General features: G+C 37.4%; 1 protein-coding gene across 1 annotated transcript in view; it reads right to left on the reverse strand.

Moving 5' to 3' along the window:
- The window catches only part of ZSWIM6 (zinc finger SWIM-type containing 6), a 186,553-nt gene that overhangs the window by 3,388 nt on the left and 166,405 nt on the right, over nt 1-16,760 (reverse strand). The window contains exons 8-13 of the mRNA XM_045794292.2: nt 13,203-13,349; nt 11,051-11,311; nt 7,078-7,213; nt 3,961-4,118; nt 3,195-3,358; nt 1,357-1,438 (exon numbers count right to left, since the gene is read on the reverse strand). Of these exons, the coding sequence (XP_045650248.2) occupies nt 1,357-1,438; nt 3,195-3,358; nt 3,961-4,118; nt 7,078-7,213; nt 11,051-11,311; nt 13,203-13,349 (948 nt within the window). The remainder of the gene's footprint in view (nt 1-1,356; nt 1,439-3,194; nt 3,359-3,960; nt 4,119-7,077; nt 7,214-11,050; nt 11,312-13,202; nt 13,350-16,760) is intronic.

Below are 16,760 nucleotides of genomic sequence, written 5' to 3' on the forward strand. Positions count from 1 at the left end.
GCTTTTTGCTAATGAGTTCTAGTTCACTGGGGCCTCCTGTCAGTTACTCACTACAGAATCTGAGTCAGACGAAACTACGACTCTCACCAAAATACAGAATTTTTATGTGGTATGTGTGTTTGTAACTTTAAAGTATACACAATATAAAATGATTAAGACACACAAAGAAACAGAAGAATGTGACCCATCATCAAGAGAAAAGAGTCAACAGAAGCAGACCTACAGATGACTCAGACGTTGGAAATAACTGACAAGAGCTTTATAAAAGAACCACTGTAAGTGCGGAGACCCAATATGCCTGAGCCGCAGGAAAAGCCTAACTGTGAGTGACTGAAAGAGAAGGTACGAAAAACTCAAAGAGAAGTTAGGTATATACCTTGGTACAGGGATAGGGAAGTTGTATAGCAGTTCTTCAACTGCTATTATCTTTGTATTGCTTCACTGAAGCACCACTTCAACAATTTAATAATACAAGTTTTATATTAAGACCAATTTCCCTTTTTCCAAAGTAACAAACCATTAGGATTAATAAAAGAAAAAAACAAGAATGATTTTACAGTATCTAAAAACTGAGGAGGCAGTGTCCTCTCAGTAAGAAGCGTGTACCCTTTTTTGATGCAAACAGGAAGGGAGACAGACAATTTAACCAACATTTATATAAGGCAACCACCATTTTGTTTGTTGGCATTCCTACTGGAAATGTTTTCTTTGGTACCAATTTACTGCTAGAGATAGGAAATGGTTGGTTGACGGTCTCACCAAATGCAGATTATGGGCAACCAGGAGATCTTCCAAGGCCTAGCTTTCACATATCTGAAAGCTCACCTAAACCACGCCCAGTAATCGTTTATCTGCTGGATACGATGACATATGCCCTCAGACGATAAAGAAAAATCTCAGCACAACTAGATAGCTTCATATTATTTTCACTAAAATAGACCGAACCACTAACCCACAGTCTCACGTTAGTTTCAAAGGTGGTTTCCAACCTACTGAGGATTCACTCTGGAACTCTTTAATATAAAATTATAAACCTGATTATCACAAAAAGTTACCAAAAGCACCTTAAGAGCGACAGAACAGCAAAAAAAGCATTTAACTCAGTGACTTACTCAATTTTAAACAAGTCTGAAACCCCACAAATGTGATAGTTTGGAGGAAGAACAATGCGAGTGTGTATAACTAAAGGTTGGAGGCAGGGGCTGGGGGAAAGGAAGACCCTGTAGGTCGCTAGAAGGAGCAAGGAGCCTTGGAGAATTCAAGGTGAAAGACAGAAAACATTCTTATATTTGTAAATGATGAGTTAAATGAGGCTGTGAGGCCCCTGGGAAAGCTCCTGCTCCAGAGTTTACCTACCCACTTCAGTAGCACACGTTACCAGCCACCTCACCATCTCCCGCCGCCGCCAATTTAAGGTTGACAGTGTCATTCGCATAACCTACAAAGACGGATAACAAAATATTTCAGAAGATTATTCTATGTCAATGGAAGAGAAAACAATTCATCCCAAGGTATAAACTACTAGGAATATTCCTTACTACCAGAAGGATGGAGAGCCATTTTAGAGGAAAGTTCTACATATCATCTTGGATTTGTTCACGGCTCCCCAGCCTAGGAGACAGAAGACCCACATCCTACTCAGGGTGGGCTGACACTCCAGATGCAGCGCCCTGGGAAAGTTGCTCAATTAATCACTTTTCTCCCTGCAAAATGAGAGGGCTAGACTGCAACGTTAACCACAGTCCATGCCCTCTTCTGCTCCTCAGCTTTAACAAATTCTATGGTTCTAGACTTTTGAGGCTTCTCATGAACTAATTTTGACTAGGTACCCTTAGTCGGCAAAGAGGTATTTTAGAATAATCACTTTAATTATTCCTGCGATCCCTGGTTGCTCTTTTTCCTGGTGATCATGAAGATAATCCCAGGTCAATGGAAAGAAATCATTTTTGGCATCATTAGTCATCTGATTTTGTTTCTCACTTTCTAATAAGATCTCCAAATAAAATTATCCATCTCTTCCTGCTGCCCCCATTCAGAACATCTATAATATGCCTAAAGCCTCAAAAAGGTGCTGTGGGATTCCTTCTTGGGTCCTAGAGAGAATAAGGCAGGGACTAAGTTTTCAGTAATCTGCCATTTATCCAAAAAAAACCCCCACAAAAACCTGCCAGAATTCCAAATAACCGGAAAGTCTGTTAATGGCTCTTTCTGCATCATACCTCTAAGAGGCAAATGATAACAAAAATAAGCCATGAATGAATTTATTTTTAAATTGAAATCATTTAAAAAATGAATTTATTTTTAAAAAGAAACTTCTAAAATGACATTGTATAGCTTAAATGCAACCGCCTCTCTTGTACAGTACTATATAGGGTAGGTGCACTTTCCTGTAATCTAATTCTTCAACTTTATTAATCATCATAAGGAGAATCCATAACTAAAAAAACAGATTAATCATCTAACCAGGGCATTCTATTCCCATACGTAAGGTAATTAGAGAACAATTTCTTTCACTGCTTTTAATGGTGATTTTTAAAAAAGCATATATTAAAAGAGAATTCCTCAGAAAAGTATATAAAATATACTTTCCAGTTCCTGGTTTATACAGTAATTTTTTTTAGAAACTATCAGGAAGCAAACATCTATCTGTATGACTAACTCAAAATGTCCTTGGTAAAATGTCTAAGCAGGTCTCTGGAAAGATGAAACTGGACCCTGTCCCAGTCACTCCTCCTTTACCTAATATTCTCAGGGTTATAAAAAGGAGTTAGAACTGCCCATCTATTATGAAAATGCAAACATCAATAAAAATTCATACTTCCTCTAAAACTTTAACCCCAACAACTGATTCTTTATTATACACAATAGTTTCACTTAAGTCTCTTACTAGCAATAATCTCCTCCATTCACTAAAGGAGAAGCAGTGATGTTAAGGCTATAATTCAGAAAACGACCTTTTTTATTGAAGGACAAAAATAAGGCTTCTAAAAGTACAGTCCCTGCACCTCGAGCTGCAGTCTGGTCCGGCTGTGAATGACCGCAGCTCAGAAGCACACAGTGCTCTCCTGAAGTCTAGCAGTTCTGTGCACTGAAGAGTCATTTGGCTGCACTAAAATATCCAAACAGAAACAAGCTGAGATGGTGCCTTTATTTAGCAGTCCTTGGGGCCCCAGGAAAGACCACCAGTCATGTACCTGCAGGCCCAGTTCCAGAGACACTTTCAAAAGAGTGATGTCTGGCAAACTGTCCATGAGAGTTGCTATTTTAAATGCATCTTGGGCAAGCTTGAAGATGTGGGATGAGGAGTGAATGTTTTTCTGGATGGATTCTAATACTGTTTCCAGCCTCCGAACATCGCCTGCAACAAACAAGGGGAAACCAAACCAAACCAAAAATCAAACAACCACAACACACACACACACAGAGGAGGAAAAAAAAAAAACAAAACATAAAGCACAAGTTAATTTACCTGAAATGTTCACATATGGCACAGATGTTACTACAACTCAGGGTCCCAGATTTACTGAAATGCCTATGAATCGAGGTTTCACAAAAAAGATACACTGAGACACACCCTTAGTGACTAAAAGCACGTATGAACCAGAACTAACATGAGATAGCAAAAAGCCCTCCTAGCTCCTATTACATATTTCAGGGAGAAAAAAAAAATGTAACCTAACATTTTAATCTGCTTCTGAACCTGAACCACCATTTATGTGGCGTGGTAACTAAACCTAAACTCAGCCAGCACCAAGTTTAATGATGCAATTAAAAGAGGAAAATATCAGGCTCAGTGAGTAGCACCTGTTTTACCTCATAAACTAACATCTAAGGAAAAGGATCCCCTACAACTGGACACTGGCACCACTATTGACAATCTGATAGAAAACATGATCCTTTAAAAAAAAAAAAAAAGGCACACTAACACAATAGTCATGAGGTCTCAGGACAATCTAGTACCTTTGGCTGCGGTCAGCATGGTGGATGCCAGCTCACACTGCTGGGATTCTATGTGGCTTAGAGTGAACCAACGAGGATACCGGTTGGGAACAACTGACGCAATATGGTGTGGCCGGGTGAGGTCTCCTGATGGAGCAGTAGATTCCAATACTAGTAACCTGTAATGAGAAGACAAGACAGTTGGCTCCTAGCTATTCCTTGTCCATCTCTTTGGCCACAGGATCTGGTCAGAAGGCAGATGAGTGGGTAGATGGTGGGAGGAATTGTTCAGGTCCTGGGTGCAGGAAGAGCTGGTACAGCTACACTCTGCTATCTGGATGCCAAAGACACCTTGTTAATTGCTCAGTACTCGAACCTAAGAGATTTCTTTTCTTTACCATCATTCAAAAAATTGCAATGTTCAAGAAAATTAAGATACGTAACACTGAAGAGCTCTGAAACACAAAACTGGATGTTCACCTACTGTAAAATTTTTGCATCTTATCACACTCGTTAAAATGTAAAAGTCAACAGAAACTCATAGTCAAGTGAACATTTAAGACCGAGATTACAACAGTCAGGGAACAGTGGATAGCTGAAATGGATAAGCTAACTCATTAAAACACAAAATAAGGGGGAAATTAAACAAAAATGGCCTCCTTTCCATAGACTCATACTTTCTGCAGAATCAGTTCCTTATTACTTCAGGAATTTATAGTTAGAATACATTGTATCAATCCTATCAGAGATTATGAATGCAAATGATCCAAGTATTTGTGCTTTGACAGCCTTGCATAAATTCAGTATGATCTCTGATTTCAATCTATTTTTGATTAAGAATATGTCGACAAATAAAGAACAATTATTGAAAACAAAGCACATGCTTAGCGATCTCTTCCAAATATTAAGTACTGAAGAGATTAGCAGAGTAGCTACAACTGCAATTACTCCTTCACAATCATCAAAACCTTGACCTTAACTCAAGTATACCAGTGTTAGGGAACAAGAGCTAAGGACCAAGAGGAATTAACAGGGTCAATGTGTGATGCTGGCCTTGAGGTCCCACCCAAGAGCAGTTACTGTTCTGGCAGGCCAAAAGCCTCACTTTCTTTTCCTTTTATCTAGGGACAAAGAGATGTTAGCAATAAAGGGTGGCAAGGTAGGCAATTAAGTAATAAGAATTTTGGTGGAATTGCTATTTAACTCTTCAAAAAAACCCAGAATGTTTCTGTGTTCACCAGCAGATCTTTCCAGAGTTGCTATAGAGGAAGCGAGGCAACAGCCCTGAAAAGATGAGAAAACGAGTGCTAAAAACACCCTTTTCCAGCTCCTTCACCCTTCCCCCACCTCCAGAAAGACTAAGAAGCAGGTAAGCTACAGGTCTCTTTTCTTGCCTGTTCCCCTGGCTGCTCTAGTAGGTCACACTACCTCCCTTCCATAGCAGTCCTTTAGCAGAAGTAGTGGCAAGTAGAAGAAAAGAGATGGAAAATAATCCCTCAGTGTCCCACTACTATCCCCTATAAACAAACTGCCCTGGCAGCAACGAAGGACAAACAGAAATGAGTTTCTGAGTGTTAGAAAAGCAAGCCTTTCCACCTGACAGCTACCTTTCCAGAATCACAAAGAAACCTTACCATATTTTACACCTCAAGTTTACAGTGGTCATAGCAATAGCATCTGGTGGCACCAGAACATTAGCATTCTTCCCTTTACAACAGGATCAAAATTCTTAGGATTTAAGAAGTAGAGAGCTGAGCATCTGTCTTCATCTGACAACTTCTATTTCAGCTTCCAAAAATGGGAATAGGGACTGACTTACAAAACTAAATACAAACCAAGGGGCATAAAGCAATTCAGTGTGTGTGTGGGGGGGGGTGATTTTTACTCATATTAGTTATTAATTTATTTGGGGGTATTTTTAAAAACAGACGAGAATTTCACAAGATTTCTCTGATAGGTTGATGAGATTTCGTGGTACCAAGGGAAGAATGCCAAGTTAAAGGATGTCAGCCTCAATACACACCGACACACGTAGGTACATGTACACACACACACACAAACACACACACACACTCTCTCTCTCACTGCATAGAAAAGAGGCCCCCTGAAAGATCTAAGCTACCCTCATACAGACAAGAATTTCTATTGAATCCACTAAACTGGTTGCAGACAGAGAATCTTTGGTGAAAAGATTCTATGGGATCGAACTACTCTCCCAACACCTCAAGCTCTTGGGTGTGTTCATGATTTGTCTTTGGTGACTACGACTGGTCTAATCTGCACTTTAACACAGGAGTGTTTTAATTTTTTTAAAAAGAAAAAAAACCTTATGTTTTAAGAAAGGTGGATATGCCTTTCAGGTCCTTAAGGTTTAAAATAGGCAACACAGAAGATTGAAAAATACAATCCTGAATTCATTAAAAAATATTCACCTAGACAAATGGATGATAAAAATATTTGGTGAAGATTTTAAAAAGGAAAGTGAAAACAGAAAGGTCAGTGGCAGAGAACAACATATTCTAACTATTATTACTGTAAAGGAGGGGCTGGAAGCAGTCAGAGTGAGGAGAGCAGGTCCTGGAAGATGCCTAACAGTGATGCCTTCAACCCCAGCCACAGGCCCCATCTTTCCTCATCCTCCAGTTGAGCACAAAGCTGGCTCGCGGATACTACGGCCTTCCCGCACTAATGATGGAATGTGGAATTAAAGAAGGTGTGAAGGGCCCTCAGTTATTACATTCAGGCAAGTATACTTGTTATTTACCACTGTTTCAAAAATCTAATTTTTTCAAAACGATCAGCTATTTAGGAAGATTTCAACTGGTGCTCCCTTACGACTAAACCTGGCCTAAAATTGTTCTCTAATTCCCAAATTCTAGCTTCAAGAAAAATAAGAAAAAGCCACCAAGAGTACAAGTACGAAGCAGTCTAGGATATAATTCTTCCTTTACTGTAAAACAAAAGCCAAACAACCAACAAACAAACCACCACTACAACAATCCAAGAAGCATAAATAGTTTCTTTAGCTTTTCTGCTGCCTACAAGAAATACGAATGAACGAGAAGTCGGTGAACAGCCATTTTTTCCCCCGGGGGGGAGTCTGGATCGCCTCTGCCCGGCCGGGCCGTGAATACGTACCGCATCGCTCTCAGTGCAATTTTGTATGCCAATTCAGCATCATGAGGTAGGAGAGAGGTGAAGAGATACTTGGCAAATGTGTGCATTGGAACGCTCTCCCGATGGATTATTTCGCCTAAACCACTATATGGTCCGGCTGTGGGAAGAGAGCATACACATTTTACATTCCTAAAAAAGGAACTAAGACTTCTTGTAAAGTATATTTTTAAAATTTTTATGTAAAGTTATAACATATACAAGCTAATCTAGTTAAGAAGGTAATCAAAGTGACACAGTAGAAAGAAACACAATTCTTAGTCAAAAATGATTCTACAGGGTATAGTATCCAATATCGAATTCACTTCAGGAACAATCCCCCAAGTAACTGTACCATAGCTAAAATGAGAATCACAGAACTAGGGGGCAGAGCTTTTTCATATTATAGCTGCTTCAGAGAAAGAAACCCTCCGAAGCACAAAATCTCACTGAATTCAAGAAACATCCTTCCTCAGTGTGTAACATCTGAGCATCTAGATCTTCAAATGCACAGATGACTCTGCAGCTTAACTTTGGAATCTGCCCCTGGACCCAATCAGTCTTCTGGGCACAGACAAGCCAGGTTTCCAGAAAAGAGTGCTCTGCCTCAGGGGAGGAATCTAAACCACAAATCCCAACACAAAGACTTTAAATACTGTTCCTTCTAATAAGTGGAAATAGATACTAATTCTTAGAAAGTGATTAATAATAAAAGAATAGTTAGTAACCCATTTGATACTCACCATAGGCAAAAGAAAAAAAAATTAAAGTAACTGGAAATCTACCACTTTGGGGGCTCCAAAAGACCAATTTCAAAAGCAAAATTACATTTAAGCTGTCAAAATTCATTTCTTAGTAAGTTATGACAGGCATGGTGGTAGAGCTAACTTCCCCTGTGTGCTCTCTGAATGCTGCCCCCAAGAAAGGCGATACTAAATTTTAAAATAAATTTTGAAAGGAAACCACAGTGGTTAGTTCAACTACTTTCCACTTAGGTACTTTGAGGTTTAGTTACTGTAAAGTGTTTAATAAATTAGTTTCCATGTCACCTTTGGGTAACATCTGTTTCATGATTTCTAGAATTATGAACCATGACACTACTGCTCAAAGGACATAATACATTTGTTTTCCACGAGAAAAATCAGTCTGGCAAAGAGTTTAGAATGCAAGAAATGGCAGTTCAGAAGAAATGGTGAGAGGAGTTACTGAACTGGGCACCGGGTAGGAGCACTATACATTCTAGATCATTTTAACAGAGATTATTTTAACATTTCCTTATTTTATTTTTTGTTTAGTTTTTTTTAATTGCTCATTATTTAAGTACTTTGAAAATCATATTTTCATAAAATCTTATTTTTTTACCTAGGCTAACTAAAATCCACCCTAGATTTCTAATTTTACCAAATCTATTACCCTTCTTCTCATCGTTAAGACGTTTAAAAATGTTTTAGTGATCCGATAGTCTTCAAAAGTTGATGATACAGCGTTATAGTTCTGCCTTCAGCCAAATTTTTAAATTATTATTATTATTATGGACTGAATGTTTATATTCCCCACCCCAATTCACATGCTGAAGCCCCAACTCCCAGGGTGACTATACTTGGAGACAGGGCCTCTGCACAGAGGTAATGAGGGTTAAATGAGTTCACGGGGTGTGGCCCTGATCCTATAGGATTAGTGTCCTTATAAGAACAGACATCAGAGAGCTCTCTTGCTCTCTCTCCCCCTTTGCCTTGTGAGGGCACAAGGAGAAGACAGACATTTATAAGACAGGAAGAGAGCGCGCACCAGAAATTTAACTGACAAGCACTTTGACCTTGGACTTCCCAGCCTCCAGAACTGTGAGAAATTTCTATTGCTTAAGCCACCCACTCTGCAGCATTTTCTTATGGCATCCTGGGCAGACTAAAACACTAACTCTTATTTTACTGAAGGCCTCATTATAGCTTGTGGATTATCCATTTTCTTCATTTCTCCTCCATTTCCTTTCAACATTTCCCTTACATCAAGTTACCTTCTCATGCTATGCAAAAACAAAAACAAAAACCAGGATGCATAATCAACACTTATTGTTATGACACCTCCCAACAAGAAAAATATTCAATCAGGCATCACAGGATTATTTATGGATTAATAATGAGTGTAAACCCTGAATTCCCAGAAATGCTTTATCAATATATCAATTGATCCACTATGCCAGTATTGTATTATGGTCAAAAGTGATTAACACACAGCAACAATACAAGGTTACTGCTTTTTCTTTTTCAGAAAAAGTTAGCATCTTTTATTTCAGAATAGTTAATGTCTGCTAACTACTTTGCCCCTGAAATTTCCAGAGTATAAATACATGAAGAACTTGGTGCCCCAGTGCAGTCAACTCAATCACGGAGTGCTTATTTTCAGGAGTTCATAGCAATGGTCCTTTGGCTTCCCCTTGGACTGCTTTCTGTCCTGCACTACCCACTCTCTACAGGCCTAGCAGATCAGGAAAGGAAAGGAGGCTGTGATGAGTCAAGAGCACTCCATATCAGGCCCAGTTCTTAAAAAAAAAAAAAAAAAGTTTAACAGGGAGAGATGCGCTAATCAAAAACTAAGAAAAGTTTTAAAATATTCATGAGTAATGAACATGGAGACATCCAAAAAGGCAAATGATAAACAGATATCAGACACTATCAACTCTGAAAAGCACACATGCTCTTCCTGTCCTTCAGTATAATGGAAATCAAAAGTTGGGTTACTAAGAGCCAGTAACAGCATTAAGAGTTTGTGGCTAATGATACTGCTTATATCAAAAGGAATTATATAGGAGGAAACTAAAACAAAACAGTAATGAAAGAATGAAGATCACTTGAAATTTGCCAAGATAGACTTTTTTTATCTTTAGAAAAAAAAAAAAGTTAAAGTGAGGACTTCAAAAAATTAATATCAGGAATTTAACCAAAATTAAGCATGATATTAAGAACATTTTCCCTTTAAAATGCACTTCTAAAACATACAAATGTATAATATATTTGATGAAAATATTTCCTTTCAAAGAGATCTTTAGCTTTGGACAAATAAAAGAGGCTGTGAAATGTTATTTTCTCCAAATCCCTTCCCCATATTCCAAGAGTTCTGAATATAAGATGAAGACACCACACTTTATTAACCTATCAATCACAGGGAATCCCACAATAATAACACTCACATACTGAAGGGATAGAAGCAATTTTACCAATCAGGCACCACCTAAATTGGCTAAAAGATTAGGCTATTATACTCATTACACTTACTCTTTTCCAGAAAAAACAACAAAACAAAACAAAACACTTTTTAAAAATAATGCCAACCAAAATTTCTTAGGCCATTCAGCTCTTGACCTTATAAAAGGAAGAAAATTAGACTTTGCCTTACAGAGTCCATGAAACTTTGAACTTAGTCGATCTATGCCCAACAAATTCTCTGAAATAATTCGCACAGTGGAAATTCATTCCTGCAGCCTCCCGTCCTTTGCTAGCATGTGCAAATGACATATTCAAAACCCAGATGTCATGTAACAGCCATAATAATGATTCAGAGGGATGACAAAGAATTTCCATTTCATTATTTAATTGATCAAGCAAATAGGGACATGGCTACCAGCAATAACTCACTAAATATCAACCTTGCATTTATCTCAGGAACATCACAGGCTAACTAACCAACAGTCCTTTTCAAAGTCTGTGGCACTAAATGGGGCTCATTTCTAACAGGCTATCTTACATGACCACTTAAATCAAATGACACACATCTGAACATCTATCCTTTCTGACTGAGTGATACTGCTTTTTGGATAGTAAACATTCCTATGACACTTAGAGACCACACCAATCAGAATAACTACTATACTGAATGCATTCAAGCAATACTCCCAACATAAGAAAGCTTAGTGCCTCAATAAAATTGGCAGAACAAGTGGAAAACGTCTTTATCACACTACCTTCTAATAGGAAGACTGCTTGCTTGCGAAAAATTTTCACCAGTGTGTCATCCAATTCAATTTCCTGAAGCTTGGAAATGAGCTGCTCTTCATTCCGGCAAACCTTCTCTTGTGTGTACAGCCCATCAGGCATGATACGCTGCTGTCCCAGCCCAATCAGGGCTACTTCCACAGCTAGCGTTAAATAGGATTCCCCTTCTTCTAAGAATTTATGTGCAGGTAGATGCTGGTATTCCAGAGACTTGCACTGTCCCACATTCTCTGTAAAATGTCACGAAAGAAATCAGAGTTCAGACACTACTTTTGCAGGTACTGATAGGTATGAATATTTATTTTACCCAGTACTGATAAATGAATTATTTGAGAACCATACAATAGTTTTCTAGGATCTTTTAAGACCACGAATGACCAGATATGTATGTTTTGGGGGGATAGAATATTATAAATATTTTTCTCCAACTGAAAATGAATCACCAGAAAAACCCTATAAATCTAAGAGATTGTAAGAATACTCAAAAATGAAAAAAGACTTCAAACGAGAGCAAAATTACATAATGACTACAATAGTTACCAACTCTTTAAAACATGGCATTAAAAAAAAGTTTCAAAACTGTTATCACAATGTTGAAATTTAATGAGAAAAGTAGAGAACACAACATACAGAACCCAATCTCAAGGTCCTTTCTGTTATCAAAGAGACATCAGTTACCAAAAGAGGAATGATTCTTAGAGCATTCTCTTATCTCTGTTAAAGTGTTCCCTTAGAAATGTTAACAAACTTCAACCAACAAACTCCCAAGGAAAGGGAATTCAGAGTACTACCTTTCACAGTTCTTTTTTTTTTTTTTTTTAAAGATTTTTTATTTATTTATTCGACAGAGATAGAGACAGCCAGCGAGAGAGGGAACACAAGCAGGGGGAGTGGGAGAGGAAGAGGCAGGCTCATAGCAGAGGAGCCTGATGTGGGGCTCGATCCCACAATGCCGGGATCACGCCCTGAGCCGAAGGCAGACGCTTTAACCGCTGTGCCACCCAGGCGCCCCATACCTTTCACAGTTCTGATAGAGTTTGGGGCACCCAGAAACCCATGAAGGCAAACACCACAGGAGAAATTATGGAGGCGCAATATAATTAATCCTCTGAGTTCACCCAGGCATGAGAGCAGCCAAGGGACAACCCTTCCCGCCTCCCACACCCCCATCCACAGCCCATGGGCAGTCATTTTAGGGATGATGCTTAAGTCTCAAGAGGCCAGAGAGAAATTTCAAAACACTGCTTTATAGGAATGTGTGACATAAAACACTTTTAGTGACATGAGATACTTCTCTTAAAGTAGACTACAACCCATTTAAGTGACGAGTAACTTCTAATGCAGACAAATTTCTAGTTCTAAATGCTATGACACACATCTTTATTTTAAATCATGCTAGAAAACAGTCATAAATGTAGATAAATTCTTAGATGCAGAATCACTAGCTAGAAGAAAATAAGTATCTCTTAAGGTTCTCAGAGATTATTTATTTATTTATTTGAGAGAGAGAGAGAGAGAGAGTGAGTGTGTGTGTGTGTGTGGTATAGAAAGCATGAGCAGGGGCACCTGGGTGGCTCAGTCGTTAAGCGTCTGCCTTCGACTCAGGGCGTGATCCCAGAGTCCTGGGATTGAGCCCCACATCAGGCTTCTCCGCTGGGAGCCTGTTTCTCACTCTCCCACTCCCCCTGCTTGTGTTCCCTCTCTCACTGGCTGTCTCTCTCTCTTTCAAATAAAATCTTTAAAAAAAAAAGAAAAGAAAAGAAAGCATGAGCAGGGCGAAGGGTAGAGAGAGAAGCTGACTACCTGCTGAGTCGGGAGCCCGATGTGAGACCGAATCGCAAGACCCTGGGATCATGGCCTGAGCGGAAGGCAGACACTTACCCGACTGAGCCACCCAGGGGCCCAGTATTTTTAAGGTTCTTAACACATGCTGCCAACTGTTGATTCTAACACTTCTCCCAGTTTGTAAAGCCTTCCACAAAAGCACGCTTTCCTTGCTCCCTTGCTAACTATAAGTACTATAATCATATGGATTCATAAAACAAACTATGACAAAAACAATGACCAATGCCACTCAGGGCTTAAGGGAGAAAAGCACATGAGAGAACCCACTGGTGTTACCTGTAAAATCGGAGAACCCAGAGAAGTTTTCATCATCAATTCGGCAGGCTTCCATGAGGCTGCTGAAAAGAGTGCCCACAGGGTCCAGGGGGTGTCCAACCCAGCCCTCAAGATTGGTTATTGAGGTGATGCTTTTATGGGGTAGCTCTGTGTAAGAGAAGGGAATTGAGAGATGGAGACAAGTAGAGGAAGGGAGGCTTTACCACTTAATAGTGGCATCCTAACAAACTAGTACTGAATTCAATTGGCAATTCCTCTTTAATTAAAAAACAAAGGTACACATAATCCCCAACATGTTAACTTTTTCGAAATGTTATGGAGTTGATCTGTCAATCAGTGTAAATGATGCCAACTTCCCAGGACAGTCCCCGAACGTCAATTCATGTGTCCAAGGTACTGGGTGAACATTATACGATTAAATGGTGTTGTATGAGGAAAAATGAGTTCCAAATTTTCACCCAAGAAGCAAGGAACAACTTCCTCCCACGTCCCCAAGAGTGGCATTAGAGAAAACTACAAAGTCTCCCTGGAATGATCACTGGCTAACTATATTAAGAAGATACCCTCAGAGTCAATGTTCACTGGGTCATCTCCACTGGAGACTGGAGGGCAGCGGTAACCTGGGTCCAACCTGGACTCCCCTATGGATATCATTCAACAACTCCCCTTGTACCTATGGAAGGCCTCATTATCATGTATCTGTATGCCATTTAAGAGAGGGTTTTTGCCACAAAGGGGAACTATAGCAGAAGGTAACAACATATAATTTAGATGAAACGTATCCTTTTCATTTTCTTCACAGAATGGTGGCACTTTCAAGTTCTTAAGTTAAATTACACAGTCCTGAGAAAAAAGCTGTAAATGTTTTAAGGTATGTTCCTTGTTGTAAAGAATGCAGTATTTTATATCCAAATGTTTACTAAAGTAATAAATAATAGTAGCTCCTTCTTAAAAGGAAAATATAATGAAATCTATATGCAATATAAAATATCCAAGACAAAAATTGTTTTTTTTATAAATAGCTAAAGAACCATTCCATGAATCCAATATTCCTTTAGAAGTCTTCCGGTTTTGGACTATCAACTATCAGTATATAAAAATGAAGAATGGCCTAGAACAATGTATTAAAATTTATTCAAGTTGGGTCCTATATTCCTTGAAAGGGTCTTTCCTTTTGGTTTCTGTCACTAGCTTTCATACACATAACCAGTATGAAAAAAGAAACATGAGTATTACTCTAAAACAACAAAATATATAAGTTTGATGGGGGGGGGCACATGTCTTTTTATCTATATATCTATATATAGATATACACATCTATATATATCTATATATAGATATACACATCTATATATATCTATATATAGATATACACATCTATATATATCTATATATAGATATACACATCTATATATATCTATAGATATACACATCTATATATATCTATATATAGATATACACATCTATATATATCTATATATAGATATACACATCTATATATATCTATATATAGATATACACATCTATATATATCTATATATAGATATACACATCTATATATATCTATATATAGATATACACATCTATATATATCTATATATAGATATATATACATCTATATATATATATATGGTGGAAGGAAGTGCTGTATTTACACAAATAAATCTATTATCAAGTGATGGAAATGAGAGAGAAAATTTTACAAAGTATTTCCTCTATTTTCTTTCCATACTAAATTATTGAAAACAATATGGAAATGAGGGGAATAAATTTAAAAAAAGGAGTATAATTTTTTTCAGAACTAAGTCAGACAAAGAAAGACAAATACCATATGATCTCCCTTATAAGTGAAAAATAAAAAAAACCCCAAGCTCCTAGATACAGAGAACAGACTGGTAGTTGCCAGGTGCAGGGGTGGATGTGAGTGAAAGGAGTGAAAGGGGAAAACGTACAAACTTGCACACTTATACAATGAACAAATCATGGCATGACAATTGTAGTTAATAATATTGTGTTACATATTTGAAAGTTGCTAAGAGTAAATCTTAAAAGTTCTCATCACAAGAAAAAAAAAGTGTAACTATATATGGTGACAGATATTAACTAGACTTACTGTGGTGATCATTTCGAAATATATAAATATCAAATCATTATATTGTATATCTGAACTAATACGATTTGTCAATTATATCTCAATTAACAAGAAAACCTCACATATAATGCCAAATAGTGTTGAAAATGTGCAAGGTATATATTTACTAATCGTGACCACAAAACAAATAAATGTCATGGCAATTTGGAATTATAACAGCTAGGAAAAACTTATTCTTTAAAGGTGGACAAAAAAAGAAGGAGGGAAAGATACAGGTATAGAGATGCAATCATAGTAATACTTAAGAATAGTCTGAAATAAATATTCATTGCTCACAAGATAAAAGAGAAATGGGTCTAAGAGTGATTTCAAAGACAATTAAAGGAGTCTAACTTAACATATATTCTAATTTACCCACACAAACTAACATTTTTACACTTTCCATTTCTTAGATACTACAACACTTTTATTAAAATTCATCTAAAAAACATTTCTAAGAAAAGTTTATGATTTTTTTAATCTAAAAATCATCATGACCTAGCTTTAATTTTACAGTATAAAAAGTACTGCACTCTCTCTTAGCTTGAATATTATTACCCTTCATACTTTGCAGAAGCAGGTATCTTCGGGCTATAGACTGTGTTTGCGAGGAGGGGGCTGTTTCAGAAGAATTTTCCAAAGGTCCAAGCAATATATTTTGCAAACACATCTGGTAATCAGTTATGTTATGAAGAACATGAAGAAATGGACAAAACAGTGATCACCAGGGATATAACATTCCAATTCCATTTAAGGTCCCCTTTTTTGGTTCAAATTTTAACTCTAAAAAATTTTCTTTCATCATATCAATGATAATGTTAGTTAACATTTATAATAATTCTGATATAGATGGTATTAAAAGTTAAAACAAGAGGTCACTTTAACCTTGAGCTTATTTCAACAACTTTTGATAAATTTAAGCTGTATCCTTGGTGTGTGTATAATCACAGAAGGATTAAAAACAAAAACATGACTCAAAAAAACCCCCAGCAGCTAAAAGTACCTCTCTGAATAAGAAATAAAGCTTCAGAGTGAAAAAAACAAACCTAATCAAAGAAACATAAAAAGATTTATACCTACAGAAGGAACAAGAAGTACACTGATTAATCAGAAAAAGGATATATACATTTTTTCTGATCAGGGCCTTATGCATGTAATATAACTCTCTGCAATTGCTATTACTCAGTAGTACTTATTTAAAATTTAAAAGATTAATAGTAAACTAAGATAAAGAGAAGTTAACTTAAAATGTGTTGTCTGTTGGCAGCTCATCCGATGTTATTTACAGAATTTTAAAAATCCAGTTTTGATCACTTAGAATAAATACAATGTCCTGAAGTACATACTGTTACAGGTAAAGTTTGAGAGTGCTTACACACTATGCCAGGCTCTTTTAAGAGCTTTACAGGAATTACCTAGTTTAATTT

This window comes from Ursus americanus, chromosome 5 (assembly GCF_024610735.1).
Source record: "Ursus americanus isolate L20-20 chromosome 5, mUrsAme1.1.p, whole genome shotgun sequence".
In the NCBI taxonomy this organism is placed as follows: domain Eukaryota; kingdom Metazoa; phylum Chordata; class Mammalia; order Carnivora; family Ursidae; genus Ursus; species Ursus americanus.